This window comes from Condylura cristata, unplaced genomic scaffold (genome assembly GCF_000260355.1).
Source record: "Condylura cristata isolate star-nosed mole 26May11 unplaced genomic scaffold, ConCri1.0 scaffold00033, whole genome shotgun sequence".
Lineage (NCBI taxonomy): Eukaryota > Metazoa > Chordata > Mammalia > Eulipotyphla > Talpidae > Condylura > Condylura cristata.
Genome location: NW_004567134.1, coordinates 16641807 through 16669305, shown reverse-complemented (window position 1 = coordinate 16669305; position 27499 = coordinate 16641807). Strand labels below are relative to the sequence as shown.

Below are 27499 nucleotides of genomic sequence, written 5' to 3'. Positions count from 1 at the left end.
GCATATAAGAACACACATGCAGAAAATCAGAGGTGGCAAGTCTCACACACACAGGCATAATGCAGTTCTTAAAATGCTTTTTTCTCCTTTGGCCCTTTTCAGCCCAAAGAAAGGTTACATGGTAAATGCTTCAGCGCAGGTACACAAAGTCTGGTAGTAAGTGGGAAACCGTAGTGAAGAGTAAGTGCATAGTGAGGACATGACATGAGCGTGGCTGTTTCTGCTCTGTCCCTGGCGCTCTGCCACGTGTAGGGGAGAAGCTGGTTGTATAGGAAACCAGGATGTTGGGTGTGTTCATAGGGCTTTGGTGGCTCTGTTTCACCGTTTCAAACACGATGCCAGAGGAAATACTAATGTTTCAAAAGAACAGATGGACAGTATAATTGATTGTTAAGGGTACTGAGACAGGTACTTCTGGTTATCTTTTGGAGCAGTAATTACAAGGTGGACTGTGCGTGTCACAAGGGGAACCGGAATTGCCCTATACAAAAACGGAATCCCAATGCTGCAGAGCCACCTCTCCCCCCTCCTCCAAGCCTGCCCACCGTTGGAGCAGAGACCAGACGAAGGAAAGCACGGCGGAAAGAGTTGGAGATGGAACAGCAGAGTGAGGCTCCAGAAGAGGATAACAGCCAACAGCCAGAACAAGTTCCTGAGAAAGTAACTGTATCCAGTGACAATGAGGTAATCGCCCTGGTCAGAAAACACTGCTGTGGTGGTGGTCTGCCTATGGGGGAGCCTGGGCCCGTGTTTCATGTAGGGGGTCTACACTAGCACCTGGTGCCTCGCACATCGAGGTGGGTGCACAGGCATCCATCCTCTGCTCCACAGTCTCTGAACTGCCTCAGCTACTTTTCTGTGTTTGAGTTCACAGAAATGGATTGATCTCTGTATTTGCCATTTCACCCACACAAGTAACACTGCTAAAGCACAAAACCTACTTCTGGAGTTTAAGCTGTCAGAGCAAAAACAGATTGATTTTCCTAGAGCTTCAGAGTAGAGCTGGTATTGCCTCTGTCTTGCAGGAAATAGACAATCCAGAGGAAAAAGCCGAAGAAGAGAAAGAAGAGGCAACAGATGACCAGGAGAACCCGGCCCAGAGCAGGAGGGTGGGCACCTCTCCGTCTGCCCGTCTCTGTCTCCATCTGAGCCCTCTTCGGGATTTGTGTCATTTCATGTATTGACAGGGTGCTGTCCCATCACCTGTAGATTAAAAATCGGGCTTTTTCTGTAGAGTAGACAGACAAAGTAGTATGCCTCAGATGCAGGGTCGTTGCCTACTAACTTCATCGACGGTGATCCTGAAGGCCGCCCTACAGTCTGGGTTCAGAAAACTACCCAGACAGAACAGCTCTCTTAGGGCTACTTGCTCTGACGTGGGACTCTCGCGTAACTTTTCTGTGAGCCTTGATTCTAAAAAACAACAAACTCCGTTATATGGAGTCAGAAACTCTGCTGTTCTGGTGAAACCAGTCATGTTTATTTCTGTCCCTGAGATTAACTTCAAGAAAATCTACTTAGTTGTTTTTGAACTCTGAAAGTGTAGAAGAAAATTGGCTTTAATGACTATTTACTTTTTTACATTAAAAAGTCTCAGATTTGACCATGTCTTTCTTGACCGTGTTTTACAATATTCAGGATGAATTATTTTTACAGTAAATGTCTGTGAGGTCCCACTGATATTGTTTCTGCAATGATGTCCACTCTTGCTGTACTAATGGTCGCTCTTTCTAGACTCGGGAAGACAGGAAGGTTGAAGCCATCATGCACGCCTTTGAAAACTTAGAGAAAAGAAAGAAGCGACGGGATCAGCCCTTGGAACAGAACAGTTCTGAAGCAGAGATGACTTCGCCCACCTCAGAGACTCCCGTGGGAGAGGAAACAAAATCTGAAGCGCCCGACCCCGAGGCTAGCAACCCCGTCTCAAACATTGCCGTCCCAAGCACTCCCCAGAGCGTCGGAGTGAACACCCGGAGGTCTTCCCAGGCGGGGGTAGGTGATGAACACAGTCCGGGCCCCGCTTCTGCTAATGCCAGTCACTTAGCTTTTGAAATGGTTAAAATAGGCAGTTGTCAGCTTTGCCACTGTTGTACTTAGTAAGACCATTTCTGCTAAAACCATCATCATCGACTGAGTTGTGAGGCGCAGGGAGACAGAACCTGAATGACTGAGGCATTTCCACACTGTGGTGAGGCTGCTTTTACTGCCAGATAAGTTGTTGGTGACATCGTAAGAATCATTTGTTTTCTCTTCTGACCCTTCTGTGTAACGCCTGTGACTGGGCTGTAAGATTTATAGGGTGAATCTCACTCTCGCCTTTCCCCACCTTAGCCAGGAATTATAAGACTTGCTCGGGGAGAGAAACAGAGAAATTCTCTTCCCTGAATAACCCTAAAATGAGGTGACTCCTTTCAGCTGGTATTTGACCTGTTTCACTAAACCTTACTAGAAAAAGAAAAAACTAACCCATCTCTGCCTCCAACCTCTTTGGCTGGTTTCAGCATGTACGTTTCTGTAAGGGCAACACTTATGAGTATTTATAAATGCCCACGTTTCACCAGTAAGCATTCCAGATACGTAAAGTGAACGGGGGACTCCATGGAATGTTTGCTGGGAAGAAATTTCTGGGTAAGCATTTCCCTCTGCTGTTGTTCCAGGATGTCACTGCAGAAAAACCTGTCCCCAAACCACCTTCAACAAAGCCTTCTAGACCCCGACCGAAGAGTCGAATTTCCCGGTACCGGACCAGTTCAGCCCAAAGACTCAAGCGGCAGAAGCAGGCGACTGCACAGCAGGCAGAGTTGTCACAGGCTGCCTCAGAGGAGGGAGGAAACAGCAGCTCGGTCACGCCTGTTGATGCTGGAAGTGTAGACAGTTCAGGAGAAAATAGGCAAATAACAGGGTCTGACCCAGTGGTCGCCTCAGTTACTGGATCTCATATCAACCGCGCTGCATCTAAATACCCCAAAACCAAAAAGGTAGGTCACAAATACATCTCCTGGTCCTTTGCTGGCAAGGACCAGGCCTCAGTAAACTGAGCGGACCTATACTCCCAGAGAAAACAAATCGGAGTTTTATTAGATTGAAAGTTCTAGATAAAACGCCTTGACACAGAAGACTAGCGACTACCTTTCTTGTGTTCCCCGAATAATGAGGCAGAGCTTACGTTCCAGTGGCCAGGGATCACTCCTGTCAGTGGGGGAAGGGGGAGGAAGGCGCCCCGCGCGCTGAGTGCCCAGTTCCTACGCCGCAGCTGCCTGCTCCCTCTGCCCTAGTTTCTGGGTGAGGTTTGTCTTCGAGCGGCACTGCTGTTGAAACTTTTTTACATCTGCAGCGTCAACGAATGATCTCTTTTTTACCTCAGTATCTAGTTACAGAATGGTTGAATGACAAAGCCGAGAAGCAAGAATGCCCTGTCGAGTGCCCTTTACGTATCACCACGGACCCAACTGTGCTGGCGACGACCCTGAACATGTTGCCGGGCCTTATCCATTCCCCGTTAATTTGTACCACCCCCAAACACTACATCCGCTTTGGTTCACCCTTTACCCCTGAGAGACGTCGAAGGCCCCTTCTGCCTGATGGCACATTCAGCTCCTGTAAAAAGGTAAGTCTGCGGCCACTTTCTGTTTGAACTGCAGGTGCCTGTGGGCGTGAGCAGCACGCTGTCTGCTTGCCACTCTGGCCCGTGGCGTGCTGACGTGGCACGTACTGCAGCTGTGCTGGCGTGGCCAGGCCAGTTTGGGCGCCTGGTTTGTGAGTGTTGGGCGTTGACTTTTCTGAGAGATCTTGCGTCCTGCGAGTGTGCTGGCAGTCGGGAGTGTGTGGTGTGTGCTTTTGTGGTGCTGGCAGACGGGACCATTTGTGATTATGATAATGAGGTCAGTCCCCAGGTACTTCTAGAACACTGTGGCATAAGTAAAAAAAGATAGATTGTGTTTCAAATTAGTTCAATTGTAGTAATCACTTGAATCAGAATAGAGGGAAAAGTACTTTTGCAAATGGCAGAATTCCAGTTCTTTCATGAAATGACCTGTTTCTCTCCTGGTGAGTATAGAACCCGCTACAAATCTCTCTGTGTCTGGTCCTGTCTGCCTTTTTCTACTTAAACGCTGGTTTGGGGTCTGGTGGCAGAAGTGTTTGATGGTTGGTTGTTTGGGGGATATTCTCAGAATTCCCGGAAGCCCTGCGTATTTTCCGATGGTATCTCTCGGGAGTAGATGTTTCCCTCAGACCTAGAACACAGCCTTTCATCCCTTTGAGGTGGTCTGCTCCTGGGGCACCCTTTCCCACACCCTCTGGTCTGGGTCCAGGCTGCCTTCCTCCTCGTTACCACGTGAGGGTGCTGCCTTGTAGGTTATTTGATGTGATGAAGTCTCCAGCTCCAGGCAGGTCTTCCCTGACTCCTCCAGACATAAAGCTTTTCTCTCTTTGCTCCAAGAGTGAAAATAGGGAGCAGGGCTGGCCTATGGAAAAGGAGGCAAAGCAGTGTGGGCCTGGAAGGGCCGGCCAGCAGGCCCGCGCGAGGGGGCAGCACCAGAACAAAACCTTCCTGCCACACATGTTCCCTGAGTGTTGAGTCCCTTGGTTCATTTTGATGAAATTCCCAAGTAAAAGAACTCTTGAAGGGACATTTAGCCTTGAGGTCTTTGCCAAAAGGATCTGTAGGTAGTATGGTTAAGTTGAATCATTTTCAGGTGTCAGATATCCAGCAACAATTTTATATCAGAAATAAAATTAAGACGAGAAATTTGCGTAAGTGATAAAGGCAGTTTGGGTCTCTGGGGACACGTTCTTCAACCAGACCACTTACCTTGGCCCTTGGAGATTATCTGAGAAAGGGGAGACATTGCCAGGTAATCAGCATGTGACTGACCTTGCTGAGTAACTAGGGAGTTGGGATGACTTGGTGTGGCGCATGAAACTAACCTTCCTATTATGCTCAGCCATGCTATTGCCTGGTTGAAAGAAATAGCAGAGAATCTGAATTATACTTGCACAATGGTACTGACATTTGGAGAAAGTGCTAAGTATGGTTTGTGATTCGAGGGAGCATGTCTGCAGACGGCTTAATAGATAGCTGGAGGGCACCCTTGCCGTGGCCCTGGGTGGCTACAGTTCAGAATTCTGAGGGTCTCAGGCTTGAGCAGCCTGTTGAACAGAGAGGAGAGGCTACCGTTTGGGCCTTCACGAAGGCCCAGCCATCACTTAGCACAGGCGACGAGCGACGTCTCAAGTGTACATGGCCCGGACTGTCCTTTTGGAAAACTGTCGTGGCGGTTTTGATGCCAGGTCACAGTCTTTGTGTTTGCATCTTGTTCTTCCAGCGAGCAGTGTCCTGTGAAAGCCAAAAGCAACGTGCGGAAGTGACTTCAAATCTGATAGCAGAGCCGATCTTAGAGCTCCTCTTACCCGGGTCATGCTTTAGGACTTCTATTCACAACTCACGTCCACTGGCCAGAGAGGCATCTCACTTAACTCAGGGCCCTGTTAACATTTTGCAAACAGCGCCAGACCGTCCTCAGCCTTGTCTCCCGGCTGCTCAGAACACTGTCCAGCTGTCCGGAGAAGGGCGCAGCTGGGTGCGGAGTGCGCAGCGCCCAGCTCCCTTGCTTAGTGGGAGTCTTCTGAGATTGCTGGATCTGGCTTGTTGTTTTGTTTTGTTTTAATTAAGTCATTCAATATTCGTTTTAATCGGTATTAGCTAGTTAATGTTTGTTATGTTAAACTTCTGACACAATGTTACAAGGCAGACATGGCAAAGGTCCACTACAGGACCCTGAGAACATTACCATGACTAAACAAAATTGTAATAAATTTCTGAAAATCCCTCAGGGGAAGGTACAAGTTAACAGTAACTGGGGTAGAGGCCAGAGGCGGGGGAGTGAGAGGACTCCCCAGAGACGGAGTGGGGAGCAGAACAGGCGGGTCCACTGAAACCCACTGCCAAGGGAAGGCAGGTCTGCACCATGTGGGTCCCTCCCTGGCCGGGGATCAAACTCGTGCTGCAGTGGCTGCTGATGCTTTGCAGTGCTGCGCCTTGAAACCCTCACACCACCAGGGCGGGCCCAGCACCCAAATTCTTAAGACTATTTGAGAATGGTGAAGATTAAAATTTGAAGATTAAATGGAATCATAGTTCTTAAAAATGGATGTTTCGGGCCCTGCCTGGTGGCGCAACAAGTTAAAGCACGGCGCTGTGAAGCTGGCCACAGCCCCTCGGTACAAGATGGATCCCCGGGCAGGGAAGTGACGCCCATGCCGTGGCAGACCTCCTGACCCGCCTGTTCTGCTCCCCACTCTGTCTCTGGTGAATCCTCTCACCCCCTTCCCCTGCAAATAGATTCATAAATAATGATGTATGCATCGATAAATCTTTTTTTTTTTTTAAAGATTTATTTATTTATTCATACAGAACTCTAGGGTACAGGCCAGAGATGCGGAGGGTTCTTTTTTTTTTTTTTTTTTTTTAAGATGTTTCATAGCTTCTGTTGGATTTTACTCACTTCAAATCTTAGACTGGAAGCAGCTGGAGGTCTCTCTTCTGACTGCTCTGGCAAGGCGCTGCATGGAGATGACCTGATGTGATGAAGTCTTCATCTACCACTAGGTCTTCATCTACCTAGGCAGGTCTTCCCTGGCACTGCCAAACATACAGAGGTGTGGGTGGTGAGAAGGTTCCCCAGAGACAGAGTAGGGAGCAGAACAGACGGATCCGCTGAAACACACTGCTGAGGGGCTGCTGTGGACAGCTTCATAGTGCTGCTCTTGAACCCCTGGCACCACCAGACTTAACAGCTTTTCCTTCTCCCAAGAGTAGAAATTTTTTTTTTTTTAAAGATTTATTTATTTGTGCATACAGAACTGAGGTACAGGCCAGAGGCTCAGGGGCGGCGAGAGGCTTCACCAGAGACAGAGTGGGGAGCAGAACAGGCAGATCAACGAAGTCCACTGCTGAGGGGAGCAGCTTGCGGGTCAGGAGAGGTCTGCCACGCCATGTGGTCACCTCCGGGGCAGGCGGGAATCGAACTCATGCGGAAGCAGCTTTAGATTCTCAATGCTGTGCTTTAACCCGCTGCGCCACCAGGGAGGGCCCAAGAGTAGAAATTATTTTTTTGGAAGGAGGGAGTCGCCCACGTTTCTTGGGAGGAAACCATTCTGGCTGGAAAGGAAACGCTGCTTTGCACTGCTGTGCCCCTGTGCGCACTGGTGGCTGTCCACCTGTGTCCTACGCACAGCACTGCACCTCATTTGAACAAGTTCTCAGTAAACACTTTCTCCTACCACTGTGTCCCCGGCCTTCCTAACACAGTATCTCGCCTGGCCTTCTTGAGAGCCCCCTGCGGTGGGTGTAGCCGGCCCTACCGGCATGGAGTCTCTGGACTCCAAAACTCAGTTACTTCTTGCTGTTTCTGGGTAGTAAAAAGAGGACACTTTGCAAAACTTCTCTTTCCTTTCTCAGATTTTGCTTAAAAATGTTTTTAATATAGTATCCCAAATGGGAGAGAGATCCTTGATAGAATGTAGACTTGTGTTAGTTCTTCTGTAGATAGAACTGGGAGGCAGGGAGAAGGGTGGAATCGAAAAGTCATTATCCCAGAGGATGATTGGAACTTGTTAGATACAAACAGATGCTCATGTTCCCTTTCCATGAGCCCTGAAGCACTGTGGCAACATCCCAGTGCCCCCAGGAAGGCTGGTTAGGTCGTGTGTGCTGCACATCACCTTATAGCTAACCTGAGTCCTTAGGATGTCCGTGCCCTAGTTTTTTGGTTTTTTTTTTCCCCTTTTTCTGTAATCATCACATCCAGAATATAAATTATTTTGTGGGTGCACCTACTTGGCACTGGGAATATAAGAAATTAACTTCTCGTGAAGGGAAGAAGTGATGACACCCCACCCCACCCCCACCCCCCAGTGAATCCTGTCAACACATCTGAAGAGAAATCTTACCTTACAGGTGTCCATGAGGAAGGATTTCTCACTCATTTTGTCCTCTTTGGACAAGGTGACCTGACCTCCAAGCTTTCTTTTAAGTCATCAGGAGTCTGGTGCTGACAGACATCTTTACATCAGTCCTCTGAGAGAGAGACCTGGTCATAACCCAAATGTTGGTGTGACTCAGAGTGACCATTGTCACACCATGATTTTTTTGGTGAAATCTTCCTTCCCAAGAAATAGGTCTTCCCAACAAAATGGTTTCAGGTATTCTAAGAGGGTAAACCTATTAGAATTGCTCTCTTCAGAGAAGAAAATATTTACCTAGAATACTTGCTCTCTAAAGCTGGGGACTTATAATCACCTCTGCTCATCCTATTTGGGGGAGGGTCTAACTCAAATTGATGTTTTGAGTTCAAAGTTAAAATTTGATCTGTGTTACCTTAAGGCAGGAGTCACAGCGTAGTGAGCAACCTACAGCAGTTTCCCTTGAGAGAACTCCCTAGTAGGTGAGAAGTGTTCTGTTTTCCACTGAATGCAAAATCTTACTGTTATCCTACCTAGTCTGTAGGATCTACTTCTGACTGTATTTCTCACCATTTTAACTTCCTGTATTTCCTGTGGGAAAAAGTAAAGTGTGACTGACTGAAGCGCTCTCTGAGTTCTAGGGAAGGTCAGTCATTCTCGGGGCTCATGCTTTCTCGGGGCTCGTGCTCCCCCTCGTGCTGTGGCAACACCATGTGATCGGAGGAGAGAGTGCACAGGTCAGCCCTGCACATGAACTGTAGGAGGGCTTGGGTGCCTGTGGTGACACATGAGGAGTCTCTGTCGTCGGCCTGCCAGTCTTTTCTATTGCCTCTCCAAATGCCGCCAGCGCAGGGCAGACAGCCCTTAAGCAGTCGTCCTTTATCTTCCAGCCATGCCTTGTTTCACGCAGTTGTCCTGTCCTGTGTGACTAGTCTTTCGAATACTGAGATGTCTTCCTTCTACTCGTCTACCTCATCTGAGCAGTATGTGACGGAAGGAGTTATTGGTACTTGTTGATTTAGGTGTTTTGATGGGATCCCATTGTCTGTGATGCTGACTGTCACAGTTTCGCTCAGTAGAAGGAATTGATGGCCTCGCTCATCTAATATGCTGAAGCGCAAGAGAAAAGTTGCCTGTCTGTGGGACTGAATGAGCGTGTTGGACTGCGTCTCTCGCCAGTTGGTGTGTCAGGACCAGACTGATAGCGTTTGAAAGAGTGTACTAAGTAGTTTTGAATGATGCTTGCTAATTCCCTGGTTCTTTTCACATTATAGCGCTGGATAAAGCAAGCCTTGGAAGAAGGTATGACTCAAACATCTTCTGTACCCCAAGAGACTAGAACTCAGCAACTATACCAAAGTAACGAGAATAGTAGCTCTTCTAGTATCTGCAAAGACAATGCAGGTATGTATCACACACCTCCTGAACATGTGAGCGATGATTATTCCAGGTCCACGTACAGAATTTCAGTATAAGTACTTTAAAAGTCTGATACAAAACGAAATAGCTTTGTTCTCTAAATAGTTACTTTACATCTGTCTTTACAGAGGAAGAGAGAGCTCTCAAGTCAGGGATCAGTTTTCCAAGGACGACAAAGAACGAACTAGACAGTGTACAGATAACAGCAGAAATGGTTATGAAAAGGTTAGATACATTTTAAGCAGTAAGTTTAGGAACTCTGTATTCATGTGTGTATGAGGAAAATAAGGAAGACTTGGGCTGGGAGTGTTCAGGAAGGAATCAGATTACAGTGCTTGGCTTGGGCGGGCTTGGTGGATGGGGGGCTGGGATGCTGGTGTAAAACAGAAATCATTATGAATTGGTTGTTTTCAGGAGGACTAGCTTGCACATTCATGTAGACATTTTACGAGACAGGACTTTGACTCCAGTCTAAAGTCCTGAGGAATTTTAAACTGGAGGTTCAAAAACATCGTGTAGAACATTGGTTTTCACAGTGACTTTCGTGAGGATATTAACTGAATTGCAGTGGAAAACAGTGGTGCTTGGATTGTGGCACCAGCTTAATTTGTTGTGGGGACAGTCTCTTTCCCCAAGTTTCTCCTACCATTATCAGCTTACTTGTAAAAGTCCTGTTTTCCATAAACCCAAAATCTTATGCAATCAAAACAAAATACCAACAGAAATCACATGCTGAAAGACTTGGAGGTTACAGCGGATATGGCAATAATCAGGTTTTCGTAAAAACCACTTCACTTGTCTGTTCTTTCACTTGCTGAGTGAAAGGTGAACTTGAATAAGATAGATTTAGATTAGTAATATCTGCTCACGATTCTGTGTAACAATGTATTAGGGAAGAGGCTACTAAAAATCTTTTCTTTCAAGTTACTGGCTCCATTTATTCCTACCTGATTTGAACTCTTAGACAAGATTCCCATGTGTAACCCCAAGATAAGAAAATCGCAGTGTAGAACATCTGGCAGATAAACTGGTCCATGTGCTTGATGAGGGAGATTACTCAAGCCAATTTAATACAAAGAAATCTGACACCAAATTTCCAGTGGATGGGTCATCACCTGAGAGCGTGGCCTAACTGGGACCTTCTGTCACACAGTCACACATGTGTGCGCTTATGCTTGTGTGTTACGGGTGTATATTTGAAAGCAAGAAAGGAAGGTGGTTCGGCAGTTCGTGTCCTGACCTGCGAGGCGCTGGAAAAGTGCCTTTGTTACGACGTGCCCCAGTTGGGGTGGAATTAGGGCTGGTAGTCACCACCCATTTGGGGAGCCTCCGCTCTCCTCTGCTGCGGCCACCGCTGCTCTCTCCAGCAGTGCGAAGCCTTCAGAGTCCACACCTTGCCCTTAAGGAGCAGCTGGAACAGGAAGAAACCTGGCAGCAGTTGCATAAGTGGCTTGGTTTGTTGCTACAAGTTAGTGTAAATCCTGATGGATTATTTTGTTTTTAAAGATTTATTATTTATGCATACAGAAGCTGGGGTGCAGGCCAGGGGTCGGGGGTGGGGAGGAAAGGGTGAGAGGATTCACCAGAGATAGAGGAGGGAGCAGAACAGGTGGAGGGACTGAAGTCCACTGCTGAGGGGAACAGCAGGTGGGTCAGGAGAAGCTGCTGCGCCCTGTGGGTCACTCCCTGGCCAAGGATCAAGTTTGTGCTGCAGGGGCTTCATAGTCCACCTCCTTAACCCCCTTGTGCCACCAGGGAGAGCCCTTCGATGAATTGTCTTGTAAAGGAGGAGCAGCATGACAGGATACAAGAGACAGCTGTGTGGTGTCCTAACTTCACCGAGTCTGTGATGCTGGGCAGGTTTCTGAACCACCTCTGAGCCTTCACTGTAAAATGAGAAGAGCCTCAGCTGCTATGTATTGCTTGTGTAGATTAAATTACGTGTATAAAGTACGTGGGGCCTGCCCAGATTGTCAGGCCTCTGATAGCAGTTATTAATGCCATTCTTCTGCACTGAATGCTTTTTTATAGACCACTTATGGAATAGTTGTAGAAATTAAATACGAGGATACATTAAAGATTCCAAGTTTCTAAAACTGAAGTTCTGTAGGAATGCATTACTGTTCTGGTAGGGGAGTGTTGTCAAATCATGTAATATGATTATATCTCCAGAGGCGGTAACAATTAACTAAAAAACCTGGATAGAAGGTGCATAAGTAAAAATTAGTATCATTTACATAGTGAAAAATAAGGGAAGAAAATTTTCATTCTTAAACTTACGCTAAGAGACTGCTTAGGAATAGCCTCAGTGCAGCAAGCCCCTACTCAGAGTGTTAGTCTTGAGGATGTGAGGACAGAATACTGTGTTGAACGGAATGAATAAATAGAACCTCTCTCTCCCCTCGCTCCTTGTCCCAGAGTTCCCACCAAACCAGTATGTTTTAGGAATTTGATTAAATTCCTAAAAGAATGATTTACAAGAGTTCAAAAGGTAAAGATGTACTTTCCCCAGAGGTATAAAACTAGCTCTTACTAAGAAGCTGGAAGCACACGCTTGAATCATGCAGTGCTGGTGGGAGTGGGCACATCGGTGACTGTCCAGAACAATTTCCAAGCTACGTGCCCAATATAAATGAAAGATGCCATGAACTGGCATGGAATTTTCACTTAGTTGGGAGATTGAAAATACTTAGGTTCTCAAAAAAGCAAATTCTCTTGGCACATTCAAAAAGACATTTTTTTAACCTAACGGTGTTTCTGTGTCTGATGTCTCCGAGGTAGCAGAGACACTAGGAGAAAGGTCACCAGTGGAAATGACTGCAGTGCCCGCTGGTGGTCTAGTGTTGCTTATCATCTGGATTAAAAATGCTCCTATTTCTGGGCCCTCCCTGGGGGCGCAGCGGGTTAAATAAAGCACAGCACTAAGAAGCTAAAACCACTTAAGCACGAGTTCGAACCCCAGCCCGGAGGTGACCCCCAGGGTGCAGCAGACCTCTCCTGACCTGCCCGCTGCTCCCCTCAGCAGTGTGCTTCATCAGTCGGCCTCTTCTGCTCCCCGCTCTGTCTCTGGTGAATCCTCTCATCCCCTGCACCTCCAGCCTGTACCCCAGTTCTGTATGCACAAATTAAATAAATCTTTTTTTTTTTTAATACTCATATTTCTTAACTTGTGAATTGTTCTTCCTCATACAGAAAGTGTGGGCCAAAATTTAAATATTCAAAGTATTATTCATAGAGTTGTTAACAGTATTCATAGAATATACAAGATTAAATTAACACTCAATTTTAAACCAATAAGGAATGGTAGAATTTGTAGTTTATCTGCTATGTACACATATTCTTGGTGAAATATTATATAGTATCACTAAAAATTTTTTTCTCCATTTAATCAAATGACCTTGAACCCCTCTCTGTAAATAACACACATAGTACAGCTTTTGAGTTAGATATCAACAGCTTGAATCTTGATTCTACAAGAATATTGAAAGAATAGTATATTGTGACCAAAGAAAATACCTCCTGGATATGTACGGTCGCTCAGTAGTTGGGACTGGCGGGCACAGGAGTGGGGGTGGCCCACGCTGCTGCTGCCCTGCACGTGCTGTGCAGAGACTGGGAGTGACAGCACAGGGGCTGCCCTCGCTGCCTGACAGTTGAGAGTTACGCTTCCTGGTGGAAATTGGCTAGATGAAACCTTACCGTTGGTTATTAGACTATTCTGGTACCGTTGTTAAAAGTTTATGATTGTTAACCAAAGTGAACACAGAAAGAAAATGTTTGAGATGAAAGTGTTTCTAGTGAGACGGGCTGTGTCATTGTATACAGGTAACTTACCTACCTAGAAAGGCCAAGAGAAGTCTTTGAAAAGGTCATGGAGGTAGCAGGGCAGAGAGCTGAAAAACACCAGGCGGTATTGCCTTACGGGACACCGTGGCCACGTGAAGGCCTACGTTTGTTTACAGTAGTGACCAAAGACTCTGATCGGAAAGGAGCGGCGTGTGGCGAGAGCTGGTTCCAGGTGGAAGCGCACGCAGGTGGCGTGCTCTGCCGCTCCCCACGCCACTTAGAATGCAGCACGACCCTGTAAAGGTGCAGAGTGCTGTTGGTGCCAGCATGGTCATGTCCCCACGCTCTCCACAGCGCTGGTGCTCTGGGCGGGAGTGGACTAGCCAGAGCTGCCCGCGGCTTCGCTCAGCGCGGGTCGTCCAGCTCTCGGTTGGACACATGTTCCCAGCGCAGCGTGAGCTGGAGTCTAGAGACACAAGCTTCATTGCACATCGCAGAGGAATTATAATTCTGTAATTACTAAAGACTTTGGAAGAGGGTGCTAGTTGTTTGGCATAGGAAAAGGATCGTTTGTAGTTGTTAAAATGTCAATTAAAAAATTAAATATGGAAAATGGGCTATTCTTACAGTCTTGGGATGGCATAAACATTCATGAGGTCAGAAAAACAAAATGAAGGAAATGATGGGTACGTTTGACTAAAATATAGAACATTGTACAACCAGAATGTTCTGAAAGTCTTCAAATTAGATCTAAGTCAGATGACAAACTAGGAAAACAGAATTGTAACACTTTGACATAGTCAACATTTTTACTGACAGTACACAGGAAAAACAAGGTAGGAGCTAGTGAGCCCGTGAAAAGAGCCTTCCGGTTAATCACAGGCCCAGCATTCGCCCCAGTGCAGAAATGTGACACGCAAGATGATTGGTCGCAGACACATTCCCCAAAAAACTGGAAATGTTTAGTGGTTGCATTTGGAGGTTGCGAATCTATACGCTGTCACATGCGTGTTCACGCTCTGTCCATGGTATGGAGAGGCCGCTCCTGTGTGTTTCGGAATGAAAGTAGGAGGTCGTGGTGCAGAGTGGCGTAGACGAGCGGCTTAGGCCATCTTGGCAGGTGTGGGCAAACTCGGGTCTTTGAGCTCAGTGTGTTTAGTTAGGTGCGTGGGCATTGGTTTATAGAATCCTGGGAACTGTTTGAGTAAAGGCTAAAAATAGTAATCTTAAAAATGGTTAGATTTGACCGCATGCAGTTTGAAAGCTTTGCATGTCTAAAAGGAGGAAGCAAGATGAAACTCGAATTACCCTTCAGGTCTGTTTTGTTGAAAGCGAGGTCCTGTGGACTCAGTCAGTCTCATCTTAAATGAATGGCCTGTTCCGAGGCAGCAGAGATGCAGCTCCTCCCTGACTGGGCCCCAGCGGAGACCGCTGCCTGGCTGCCCGCCGCTCGCTGCTCTTAGGATTCGCTGCTCAGAGCCCGTGAGTCTATGAGTTCTCTGAGTACAAGCCACAGATGACGTCTTCACCTTTTCTACCGAGGCACTGTTCAAAGGAGAACAGAAAAATAAGAAAATTTACTATCTGGAACACAGAGAAATGCAGTTGTGCTTCCAATCTGGGAAATTTTTATAGTTCAGTTTATCAGAAAGCAAAATAAGCATCTCCAGTATTTTTTGTATTTATCTTCCCTTTCCATTTCAATATCTACCATCCTTGTATGGCCTCCTCACTACCCTTTATATGAGCAACTCCCTTAGCTTTAAGTATTTCCCTGTGTCCAAACTCGTCTTAGACAGTGCCAGCTTCGTTTTCAGTTACTGTCCATTAAACGCTTCTTCCGGGACCTGGGGTAAAGGTCACTCTGCTCAGCACGGGAGGAGATATAATTTAACCTGTGGTTGAGAGTGTAGATTACCTGGTCTTTATCTCTGCCTAAAGTCCTCATCTTTAAAATGGGGATGATAAAACACAACACTAGAGCTGGATTGGTAGAGTTGTTTGAATGAACTCTGGTGACTCGCACGAAGAGGGTGCCACAGTCACCGGTCCAGAGGTGCCAGAAAAGTGGCCTTGTTTCACTAACCATGGCCGTGTGACCATCTCTGCTGACGTTCTTAGACCTGGGTTAAATGTTTTTTGCCTTCTTTTTATCAGGTTTACTGTAAGCCCCCTAAGGTAGACTGTGAGGTGAGATTTCTCCCCTCACACTTAATGTGGTGGTTTTCCGTACGCAGGTAGTGTCTTGGCTGGAAGTCCCCTTTGCTCTGAGTGGCCACTAATATAGAGTACAAACTGCTCGTTAGATGAACCTAAGAAGCGTGGAAATCAGAATTGCTCCAGTGAGGTGAAGAGGCCCAGCTTGGTTCTTTAAATGGTGCTGGGTCGTTTTTGCTGACCTCATGCCACAGTCCGGCACTGGAGAACAAACCACCAGAGCCCGTGCTCAGGCCGCTCCTGCCGGCTGCCGCGGGGCCTGTGGAGCCAGCCGCCGAGCCGCATGAGAAAAGGAGGCGCCGTGTCGGCCTCTGGAAGGCCGCCAGTCGTTTCACGCGGGTGGCTTTGACAGAGTGACACAGATTTGAGGTTTTCAGAAAGAAACACAGTGTAGAAAAAGTGTATTTGGCCACTGAAGAAATGGGCTGTGATGGTCCTTTGGGGGCATCGCGGGGCCGTCGTAAGTGTGGCAGCGGAGCGTCTCGGGCTTCTGGTTTGACTCAGGCGGTGATGATGGGCTGAGGCGAAGAGGTCAGAAGCCTCTGCGGGCTGGAGACTAGTGAATTTTTTTTTTTTTTTTTTTTTAAGATTTGTTTATTTGTGCATACAGAACAGGAGTACAGGCCAGAGGCTCAGGGGCGGCGAGAGGCTTCCCCAGAGACAGAGTGGGGAGTGGAGCAGGCAGATGGACGAAGTACACTGCTGAGGGGAGCAGCGGGCGGGCCAGGAGAGGTCTGCCGCGCCCTGGGGTCACCTCCGGGGCAGGCGGGGATCGAACTGATGCGGAAGTGGCTTTAGCGGCTCAGTGCAGTGCCTTAACCCGCTGCGCCCCCAGGGAGGGCCCACGGCTAGTGAATTTATGCAGCGCCTCCCTCCACGCTGTACTTTCAGCCGCTCACCCAGGCTTTGTGTTTCAGACTTGCTGAGCCCATTAAAGAAATGGAAGTCTCGCTACCTGATGGAGCAGAATGTCACCAAGCTACTGCGGCCTCTTTCTCCGGTCACACCACCCCCTCCAAATCCAGACGCCAAGAGCCCCCAGCTGCTCACACCCGGCCCGTCTCACCCAGGAGAAGAGGAGTGTCGGAATGGATACAGCCTCATGTTCTCCCCAGTCACGTCGCTTACTACTGCTAGTCGCTGCAATACTCCTCTGCAGTTTGAGGTGATTTGGGCTTGGTTTTGGGGAGTGCTGGAGATGAGAGCATTGTTTTCACCTCCTTGTTTCAAATACAGTAACGTTCCAAATGTGTGTTTACTGTGGTGCCTCCGTCTCAGCCAGAGAATGGGGACCTTACGAGCCATGTGACCTTGTAGGACCTGGTAGCTTCTCATGGTGGCTGGCCCCGTCCTTCCCAAGCACCCAGCAGGGCCAGCATGCCCGGACGACACGCCTTTGCCTGTGCCCGCAGGCCGCAGACGCCTGACCGCAGGCAGCGAGGGTGCTAGGTCTCCTATCTTCACCTGTACTGTGCACTGTGGTTGAAAAGTTGGCAGCCCGACCTGAGTGTTCGTGCATCCTGATCGGTTGTGTCTCTGTGTCTCGGCCCCTGTTGTTTTTTGTATTCTTGTTGTGTCCTCTGACTGGGAATTTAGAAAGCATTGGAGTGTAGTTCCTGGGGCAAATGAGGGTGGTTTTTAAAACTGCTCCAGTTATTTCCCCTTCTGTTACATTGTGGAATGAGGCTAGCAAACTGCATTTATGAGAACCAGTTTAATGACATTTACTCTCTGGAATAAGTTAGACGTGTTTATCTCAGCCATTTCAAAAAGTAATTCTAATTCCTATTAGCACTCAAGTCTGGGTGACAGTAGGGTCTATTATTATATTGAATTAAAGACTCATCTGTTGCATGTTGCTTGGTTGGTAATTAAACACCATCTTCTCCTCCTTTAAGGAAAACTGTTTTCTGGCCATTAAGCACACACCACGCTTGCCCTTCTCCAGGCGTGTCCTTGATTGAGGGGCGACCGAGCCAGCACCGCCTGCCTGTGCAGCTTCTGTGAGAGCGTGGGGGGTTGCAAGTACCTGGACTCGAACAAGGCAGCGAGGGTCTGTCCAGGCCCTAGACCGTAGTAACTGAGTTCAGGGCAGGGAGTGCTGGTCACCACAGGACAGGTGTTCTCTCTAGGCCAGACGGTCCACCAGCTGCGTTGGGCCTTACTAATTTTACTTGGTCGAATTGCAGTTGGCTTTCAATTAACAGCTGCAGTTTGAGGGTAAAATCTTTATAAGTAAACACGAAGTTGTGGGGATTGGAAGGTAAATAACCTTCCAGAGCACTGAGTTCAGTTCAGCTCTCAGTGCGTTTCCTGTTCCTTGCAGCACTTCTGATACCTATGAAACATCCTGCACAATGCAGGGGAGTGTCTTTTTTTTTTTTAAGTCAGACACACTGTTAGTGACGAATAGTCTAGGTTAGAAGACCAGGAGAGGGAGGAAAGACTGCCCGGCGCAGCCACGCCCGTCAGAACGTCCAGTCACGTCTCGACTGTTTGACGCTCACGACTTAACTAAGGCTGTGGAGCCCTGCGCTGGTGACGGCGCTCACCACCTGCCAGCCACACTGTGCCCTGGTCTCAGGTTAGGGACAAGGAGCCTTTCTGCACCCAAGACTGACACAGACAGCAAAAGGTGTCATGAATGAAGGTCGACTTCATTAGGAAGATTTTGAAAAGGAAAAATGAAAACCCTCCCAGGCTAGGCGTGAGCGCGCTCTCCGGTGCAGCAGGGAGACACTGAGGGGACGAGCAGCACCGTGAGACGGGCGGCGCGGGAGGACAGGCCCGCTGAGCCCCTCTCCACGCAGCCCTGCCTGCGCCCCGGAACCAGCGGTCAGCGTCTCCTCAGGACTGTGCTTGCCTTACCCCTGCACCCCGAGCCTTTGTCCGGCCGCCACCGTCGTCCTCTGCCCTTTTACCCTTCGTTTCTTCTCACTCAGCACCATTTGTCCACAGGCAGTGCCGCTGCCGGTGGAGCCTGAGGGCAGCCCTGTCTGGACAGCGGTCTCTAAGCGTGTCCTGGCCCCCAAAGTCCAGTGGGTTTTGACATGAGAGAACTGTGGAGGTGGGGCTGGTCTAGTGCCAGTCAGATGATGCCCAGAACCACCTCGCTGACGAGCCAGAGCCCCTCAGACCCAGCCTCTTGACTGCTTCAGAGGAGCTGGGCATCACCAGCCGCAGCAGCACCCCAGTGACGAGCAGTTTTCCCTGGGTGGTGGAGGCGGGCTTGGGCATAGGTGTGGAGCCAAGGCAAGAGAGTCCACACTGTAGGTTGTGTCAGGTCTCACTAACCTTTGCCATACCTGCTTAAAAAGTGTTACTTGGAGAGCATGAGACATTATAGCCAGTTTCCCTTAAATGCTGTCAAAGACACCGGGAAGCATTTTAACAAGTCAGTCTGTCCCTTGAGATGAATTCTGCAATTAAAACATTTCCCCTGTGCATCCCTACCCTTCCCTTGCGCCGCCCCCCCCCCACCCAAAAGTTGTGGCTAACCATCTATGCTTGCTTTTACTTTATTTTTTGTTTGTTTTGTTTTGCTTCTTGACTTGGAGTAGATGAATAACAAGATGCTTTTCCCTCCTCTAGAACATATCCTCCCCTGAGAGTTCCCCTGCGAATAGGCCCGAGTCCCTGTCACCCGAGGTAGTTATCACACCATCTCAATCACACTTGGAAGCTGAGAGTGAGTGTGCATGAGAACGCTCCCGAGTGTGTGGGGAGGGCTGGGGGCCGAGTGAGTGGGTGAGGGCTGGAGGGTGGCCCACTGGTGGCAGTGCGCTGAGTGGATCTTCCCCCGTGTGACTGCAGTGACTCGGAGCGCTCAGCCTAGATGGAGGAAAATGGAGTCGCTGGGGGGGGTTGCTATGATGGCTTTGGGGGGGGTGGCGGAGGCCTTCTCTTAAAGGATAGAAGTCAAGTTTAAAGTGGCCAGAGGTATGGTAGATGCCTCGCTAAAGAAAGTCTTCCAGTGCAGGCCTGTCTGATGTGGAGTAAAATGGATAGGAACTGACTTTTGATGCTTAATTTCTTGTGTTAAAGGTCAGCCTCCAGGGGAGGAGTTGGGCCGTGGTTTGCGCCTTGCTCCCGGGTTAATCAGACAACTTTTTAACTGAATGAATTTGGTTGATTTGAGCAGCGTCTCTCAGGAGAGATCCAGCCCAGCTAACTGCGCTCCGCCGGTAGCCCCCCTGGCGAGCAGGGGGCCGCACCCAGCCCTGGGCCGTGCGGTGGGAGGGCTGCTGCGCCCCGGGGTCCTTGAGCCGTTGACGCCGAAACCCTAAAGCCATGGAATGTTAAATTCAACTTAATGCTGGAGTTTCTTGACTATTACAGTATTTAGACAAATGTGCTAATGTCAACTCTAGGACTCTCTAATGAAGCCTTTTCCCTCTTGAGAAAAAGAGTTTGAGCCTTTTATAATCATCTGAACTGTTCGCCCCATACCCCTGCGTCAGTAAACAACCAGTGCTGAACTCTTGACAGCTGACCACATGCTCACTCAGTCGGGTTTTGCAGACGGAGAAGTGTGGACCTGCTGGAGGCCATATGTGGGGCCCTCCGGTGTTCCCCCTCGGCTTCTCAGGCAGCGTCTGGAGGCGAAGGGGCGTCTGGCCCCACTGCTCTTAGAGTTGCTGTGTTGGGCCTGGTGGCAGCAGATCTTGGTGTCGGTAGAATGACGGCCACGTGACAGGTGGGGTTGTTTCTGACACACTTCTGAGGGTCTGTGGTCTGCAGCAGGGGCACTTGTGGTCTTTGTGGTGTGTGGACATACGTGAGGGAGAGAACTGAGTAGCGAGCCGTTGTCTGACAAATGCACCTCCCTGGTCATGAAGGTGCGTGAAGACGGATTGGTTGGTGTCGTTACTGCCTTTCTCCTTCACTGAACCAGCCCTTGAGTCCTGGCTTTCCCCCAGTTTGTTTCTTTCGCCGCTTACCCTCCTCCCACCCTACCCCATCAGAGTTAATTTCTTAATTAGCACCATAAACTGATTATCGTAAGACATCAGTCTCACCTCTGGAGCCGCCTCGGGCTCAGGTAAACCCCTCGTTAGGCCAGTCCGGGATGCGTGCGCGGCGACTCGGAGTCCTGATGAGCCGCGAAGCAGGCAGAGCCGTCCCGCTTGGCTGATACCTGACTCTGCTTTCCCAGTTCCTCTCACCCGGAGCGGCCGCAGCACTGTGGTCACGGCCTGCCTAGCCGTTGCGGGTGGGGCTGTCGGGGTCGATGTGTTCTCTCTTCTGCTTCTGCCCCTTTTCTCTTTCCTTGTTCACTGTGCCCCTCTCCCTCCCTCCCCCGCCCCCTTGGACTTCTCTGTCTCCCCTACCCCATGTCTCCGTTGATTTCTATTCTTTCAGCTTTGTCATCGGAAGGATCTGGACTTGGCGAAAGCCGGCTACCTTGACGCCAACACTAACAGCTGTGCTGACCGGCCTTCCCTGATTGGCTCGGGCTCTTCTGACCTGGCTCCTCACGCCTGCGCGGTGCCCACCTCTGAGACTGGCTTTCCAGGCAGGAGTGGAGACGGACATCAGAGCCTTGTGAGAAGCTCGGACCAGGCCTTTCGGACAGAGTTCCACTTGATGTACGCCTACTCGCCGCTGAACGCCATGCCTCGCGCGGACGGGCTGTACAGGGGTTCTCCTCTCGGGGGCGACAGGAAGCCTTTGCATCTGGATGGGGGCTACTGCTCCCCCGCAGAAGGGTTTCCCAGCAGATATGAACACGGTTTCATGAAAGACCTTGCTCGTGGATCCATGTCACCTGGCGGCGAAAGGGCTTGTGAAGGAGTCCCATCTGCCCCCCAGAACCCCCCACAGAGGAAAAAGGTAAGCCTTTCGCATCACAGGCCCTCTGGAGAATATTAAGCGAACAGTCTGACAAATGATTACAGGGTTTTCTCGCTAGGTGGCAAACAGACGGTGAGACAGGTCTGCGTCGCGCCCAGCGAGAGACCGACTCTGAGCATACAGCGTGAGGGTGTTGTCCGTGTCCAGTACGTTTCGGTGCCCGCCGCGCATGCCCCACGCCGTGGCCCGCCAGTTCACAGGGCAGGGCAGTGGCCCGGGCAATGCTGGTTAGCACTTCCCTCATCCTCGGCACTGCTAAGCTCTGCCTGTGTGGAGAAGCCGGCACATAACGCAGTGTGTACAACGGGTCCTTCCCCGTTCTGCAGTGGAGGAAACCTCGGCGAGTCGATACACGTCACCCGGTAGCCCTGGCACGATGGCCGTATCGGCCTCCGTCTGCCCTGCAGCACGGGAGACCCCGCTTAGCAGGCCGCTCCATGCTGTGAGACTGAGCACAGCAGTGGCGGTGCTGGTGCTCCAGGCAACTGTTTGGGTGTGGTGAGCGCAGCCAGACAGGGAAACCTGCGCAGGGGCCTGGTGGGGGGTAGAGAGCACACAGGGCGCTCTGAGACGGTTTGAGAGGCGGCAGGTCAGCGGCCGAGCTCTCCCGGTGAGCAGTCAGCAGCAGAGGGTGAGGACGGGAGAGAGTGGAGCTGGTCACGACGTGGCCCTCCCCTGGGTGGGTGGCAGGGTGCAAGCGGGTACAGTGAGTGCCCCGTGATGTGCTGGGCAGGGCCAGGCCCGAGAGCTGGGTACAGACTGGGCGTCCCCTTGTGAGTATTGCTTGTACTGAAGCTTTCAGAGCCAAAACTGTGCTGCTTCGAGTCGGTGGTTTTTGGCCGAGCGCAGGCAGCCGTCCGTGTCTGGCTGGGCCCCGCGCCCGTAGCCGGGCCGCTCGCATCCAGGTTTGCCTGACGAAAAGGCTCCAGAGGCGTGTGTGGCTGCTGACTCCTTCGAAGGCTCCTTCTCGGAAAGACACGCACCAGCGTCTCACCTTGAGTGTTTTTGTTACGGATTGCATGTTGGCACACAAGCGAGGGCCCCGCTTACTGGAAGGTGGAAGGGCAGGACGGTGACCCTGGCAGTGACCTGCCAGGAGACTGCGCAGCGCCAGGCGCCTCTGGCTCCCGCTGCTCAGCAGGGAGCCACCCTGGATTGCCTGGGCGTCGTGTGTGCTGTGTGCGGAGAGATGGCAGACCTGACTTGTTACTTCATGGTACTATAGGGGACCGCTGTGGCCACAGCAACTTTCCCTCTGCCCCGACAGAACTCTTGTCTAGTCGGGGGAGCAGGGGGGGAGCAGCTGCTGTGGCCCCGCATATCCGGCCACTGGGTCAAGAAAGCCCAGAAGCGAAGTGCGAGGGCCGGTGGGTGAACAGTGGGTGCTGGATTTAGAGTGTGACTGAGCGGGTCACTGTTCGGGTTCCTCTCACACCGCTTCCCAAGTGGAGGGGGCCGAGACAGACGGAGCCCCGGCTGCCGGTGGAAGATGCCCCAGAGTGAGCCCTACAGCCCCAGCCCTGCCTTTAGGTTTTCTCTCTCTCAGCAAATAACTGGGGGTCCCCTGGCCGCGGGAACACCGTCAGCCACCTGGCAGGCTCTTGAAGCTGCAGCCTCACCGGGCTGCCCTGCCGCTGAGGCAGCTCCGTGGGCCACCGCACCCAGCACCCGCCTTCTCTGAGGGCAGGAGGGCGGGTGTGGGCCACTGTGAGTGCCCTTCCGAGGCGCAGCTCCCCTCCCTGCAGTGCGCTGTGCGTGGCCAGTCAGCACGCAGCGGGCCCTGGCCCCCTTCGATCCTCGCAGTGAGGGACCCCACAGGTCTGCTTGCAGAGAACTATTTCTTGCTTCCCCCCGACAGGTGTCCCTGCTGGAGTACCGGAAACGGAAACAGGAGGCCAAGGAGAACTCTGCTGGTGGGGGCGGCGACTCTGCCCAAAGCAGAAGCAAGTCTGCAGGCGCCGGGCAGGGCGGCGGCCACTCGCTCTCTGACTCCGGTGCCCATGGCGTGCAGGGATCCTCAGCCCGAACCCCATCTTCCCCTCACAAAAAATTCTCCCCATCTCATTCCTCTCTGTCCCATTTGGAGGCGGTAAGCCCATCGGATTCCAGAGGCACTTCATCTCACTGCAGACCTCAAGAAAGTATCAGCAGTAGGTGGTAAGTGTCCATTCGCTGCTGTGAGGACTCTGTTCAGGAAGGCGGTAGATTCCAGGGTCCTTCCCAGTGTCACCTCAGATGTGTGCGAGACTTGCTGGAGAAAGCCAGCCCACACACCCGCCCGGGCCTCCCGGGGGCCGTGCCGGCCATGACTGCCCCATGCAGGCGCAGAGCAGGCCAGGGCCTGCGGGGGCGGAGCCCGGGCTGTCCTCTGCCGGGCATGTGTGTCCTCTTCCTCATCCCGAGGGAAAGGTAAGTCGGGCCCGGCCCGGCCCGGCCCGCTGACTGGCAGCCACCCTCTGGTCCTCACAGCCAGCAGGCCCAGAGCCACCTGCTGACTGACGCAGGGGTGACTGGCCAGAGCAAGGGCAGTGGTAGCCGGCACTGCGGCTGGGGCTCCCGCTGAGGAGAGGGTGTCTGGGAGAGGAGCAGCTCGGCTCGCACGAGCAGGAGCGTTGGCATGCGAAGCCCTGGCTAACACCCTCCACGTGCCAGGCGCTTGCCTTCGCAGAAGAGGGGTGTCAGCCTTTCATGATGGGGCTGTGGGAAAAGATGACATCTTTACATATTTTTTTCCTTGATTTCTTCTTTAAAAGTGGCTTTTCATGTACACCGATCATAGTTTGAGGGGATCAAATACCTTGTTTGGAATTGGGCCTGAAGAACTTGAAGCTTGAGGTCATTTTAAGAGATCGCAACGGGAACCTTCCCACAGCTTCATCTGTCCAGGCTCAGGGGTCCCAGGCCTCGTGGGGTGAACTCACGCCTGTTGCCTTCACAGGATGGTGCCCACGTCGGTAGAACGGCTCCGAGAAGGAGGGAGCATCCCGAAGGCCCTCCGAAGCAGTGTGAGAGTGGCCCAAAAGGGAGAGCCTTCCCCCACGTGGGAGAGTAACGTCGCGGAGAAAGATTCGGGTGAGCCGTGGCCCCATGCTGCCAGCCAGGGTCGGGGTGCAGCGCCCGGATGCCCAGGGGGCGAGGCGGCTTCCTCCGCGGTTGGGCCCCGTGCTGAGGCCCTCGCTGGTCGTGCTGGTGCTCCCCGGGGCTCAGCATCCTTGCGATCTGGCGATTGCTTGCTCTCTGTCTGCTCTTTTCCCAAGGGATACCTTTCTGTAACCCACCTCTCCAGAGGCCTGGAGATCCACCTTGATGAAGGATGAAGACAAAGGAGGAGACAGGAATCAGATCAGGCGCTTAAAACATAGCCCACAATTAGCCATCCATTTGCCCTTCTGGCATGCTGCGCTCGACCTGACTTGTCACCACGAGAGCAGCTTGGGTTGGTGACGGCATTGGTGGTTTGAATGAGCAATGACCATTTCTCACTGATCCTCAGAAGCCAAGTTGGTCCTTCTATTTCCTTCCAGACCCTGCGGATGGAGAAGGCCCAGAGACCCTGAGCTCCGCACTCACGAAAGGAGCAGCCGTTTACAGCCCTTCCAGATACAGCTACCAGGTGAGGCGAGAAGGTGCTGGGCTCAGGCAGGGCCCTCCGGGCGCCGCGTGTGCTGTGCCCTCGGCCATCCTGGCAGTCGAGAGACCGTCTTTGTATATAGTTTCCTCAGCCTTGGGGAAAAGCCATCATCTGCTCGCCTCCAGGTAATAAGTCACACCAGGAGTTACAGTGGCCAGGGACAGCCAGCCGCTGTCTCGGGCTCCTCGGGAGAGCAAACACGTGAGGAGGAGGAGGAGGAGCAGTGGTCGTTGAGTGCTCGCACGCCGCCGTGGCCTGCCGGAGCTCGCCGTCTCCTTACATTCTTCCTCCCACTCTTTGTAGCTCCTGCAGTGTGATAGTCCGAGGACAGAGTCGCAGGGCCTCCTCCAGCAGAGCTCCTCCCCCTTCAGAGGCCCTCCCGCCCAGTCTCCAGGATACAGTTACCGGACTGCTGCACTGAGGCCTGGGAACCCCCCCGCCCACGGCCCTTCAGAATCCTCCCTCTCTTCTGCGTCCTATTCCAGCCCTGCCCACCCTGTGTCCACGGACTCGTTGGCCCCATTTACGGGGACCCCAGGGTATTACAGCAGCCAGCCACACTCGGGAAGCAGCGCCGGCAGCAGCCTTCCGCGGAGGAGCTGCCCTTCCACTGCTGCTAGCCCCACCCCGCAGGGCCCCTCAGACTCACCGACCTCAGACTCGGTTTCTCAGTCCAGCACAGGAGCTCTGAGCTCCGCCTCCTTTCCTCAGAACTCTCGGGCGTCGTTGCCGTCGGACTTACGGACTATGAGTCTGCCCAGCACTGGGCAGGCGGCTGCCTGCCAGGCCTCCAGGGTGTCCGCAGTGTCCACTTCACAGCACTGCCCGCACCGCGGGAGTGGGGGCGCGCACCAGTACCGACTCCAGCCTCTGCAGGGGTCCGGAGTCAAGACTCAGACAGGACTTTCCTAGGGCTTCTGGATTTGGGCCAACAGGACTGAGTGGGCCCATAGCTGCTTCCGTCCAGCTGCCTCTGGAACCTCGGCCGGGCATCTCGCTGGGGAAGGGGGCAGGGTGCCAGAGGATGGGGTCTGGTCGACAAGAAACAAGACTTGTGGTCGTGACTGGCTCTGGCCTTGGAGAAAGATGTAAATCTTGCCTGAAGCAGAGACTATAAAGAGGTTTCTCCCTGCTGTTAGGGTACATTGTTGACAAGCAAATGGTGTTTCGGTTAGTAACGGTCCTAAGTGCAATGAGTTGTGTTGAAGCCTCCGTCTCCCATCCTTGCCTGTAGCCTGTAGTCACTTGTGCCGTGAGGACATCTTTTTAAATAAATTTTTTTTTAAAGTTTTCTTTTCAAAGGCAAACAGTGCAAAGAGCCCATCTCAAAGCCCCGAGCCGCCTGAGCAGTGTCAGGGACTGTGCGCTTCAGAGGAGAGGTAGGTATCGGCGCGCCGGGCGGCTGCCAGGTGTGCCCCGAGTGTCCGTGAGCGCACGCCCGGCCGGGGCTCAGGTCTCCCCCGAGAAGCAGGCAGCGGAGGGCAAGCGGGGGTCGGGAGGGACGCTCCTGGGCGGCCGGCCGGTCGCGCCCTGGGCGCCTACCGCCCCTCCCCCTGCTGCTCGCCCGGCTCGGCACCCCGGAAGGACACAGGCAAAGGAAAGAAGGGCGGTCCTTGAGATGGGCCAGTTGCATCGCTACTCACCGCTTTGGGCAATAAGTTTGGCTAGGGAGGATCCCAGGTGGCCTGGGAGATCTTTGGATTTTATTTTTTCGACTCCCAGTTAATCAGGAGTTGACGATCCCACGAGTGGACCCCTCGGCGGGGAGCCCACACTCGTGACTGCAGGGTAGGCGTGGAAGGAGGTGTGTGGAGTGGCCGACAGGACTGTGATTGTGTGTGGGCATGTCCCACATTTCTTTGGGGGTGCTGACTGGAGGCAGGCCCGGGTAGAGGAACAGCCCCACACACCTCACGCCTTTCTGGACGAGAGACGAGGGCAGACTGGCTCCCCCATCAGTGCATTGTGCCTGCTGTGCACCCCTGGAGGGGCCCTGGGCCAGCCAGGGGGTACACAATCTTTAAATCCCATGCGGTTGCCAGCTTCTTTCTTTCACCTGTTTACTGTAATATCCGGCGTGTTTTTATTTATCTGGTCTCGTGTTCAGTTACGCCGTGCAGGGTAGCACATCCCCGACAGGCGTCACCCTGGGGCCGCAGTTGCCCCCCCCCCCCTTCTTTTGGACAAGATAATACTGTGAGTCCCCCTTCCGCCTCCGCTTTGTTTTCTCCCTCCTGCCCCGGCCTCCTCACCCTCCTTTCTGCCCCGCCCCACAGCTGTCATATGCACAGTCTTCTCTCTTTGTGTGTGACTGTTACAAATTTCACTTTTTCAAAATTGAAATCAGGTGTTTGCTCAAATGAGGGGAGATTTTTGTAGCTGCCGAGACTCAGCAGAGTGTTCTCACGCGGTGTCTCCCCGCCAGCCCGTCCGTCTGGGAGAGCGTTGGGAGTGGAGGTCATGTCGCCTGGGATGCTGGTTCTTTGTATATTATATAAAACGTGTGTAAATGTCTCTCCATTGAGCTGGGGTTTGCAGTCTCCCCTCGACTTTCAGCCGGGGGGAGAGGCCAGCAGGCAGGCGGCCCTCACCCTGCCTGGCACGTGCAGAGACCCCAGCCACTCTGTG

General features: G+C 51.7%; 1 protein-coding gene across 9 annotated transcripts in view; it reads left to right on the top strand.

The window, feature by feature from the left end:
• Positions 1-26143, top strand: part of SETD5 (SET domain containing 5) — a 69676-nt gene extending 43533 nt beyond the window's left edge. For all 9 annotated transcript variants that reach the window (XM_012732147.1, XM_012732144.1, XM_004692392.2 and 6 more), the window contains 12 exons: positions 435-684; positions 1026-1109; positions 1735-1992; positions 2658-2978; positions 3365-3607; positions 9240-9369; positions 16305-16552; positions 20749-21219; positions 23099-23397; positions 24179-24312; positions 24765-24853; positions 25175-26143. In XM_012732147.1, the coding sequence (XP_012587601.1) occupies positions 435-684; positions 1026-1109; positions 1735-1992; positions 2658-2978; positions 3365-3607; positions 9240-9369; positions 16305-16552; positions 20749-21219; positions 23099-23397; positions 24179-24312; positions 24765-24853; positions 25175-25783 (3136 nt within the window). In that variant the 3' untranslated portion in view covers positions 25784-26143. The remainder of the gene's footprint in view (positions 1-434; positions 685-1025; positions 1110-1734; positions 1993-2657; positions 2979-3364; positions 3608-9239; positions 9370-16304; positions 16553-20748; positions 21220-23098; positions 23398-24178; positions 24313-24764; positions 24854-25174) is intronic.
• Positions 26144-27499: the final 1356 nt, after the last annotated feature.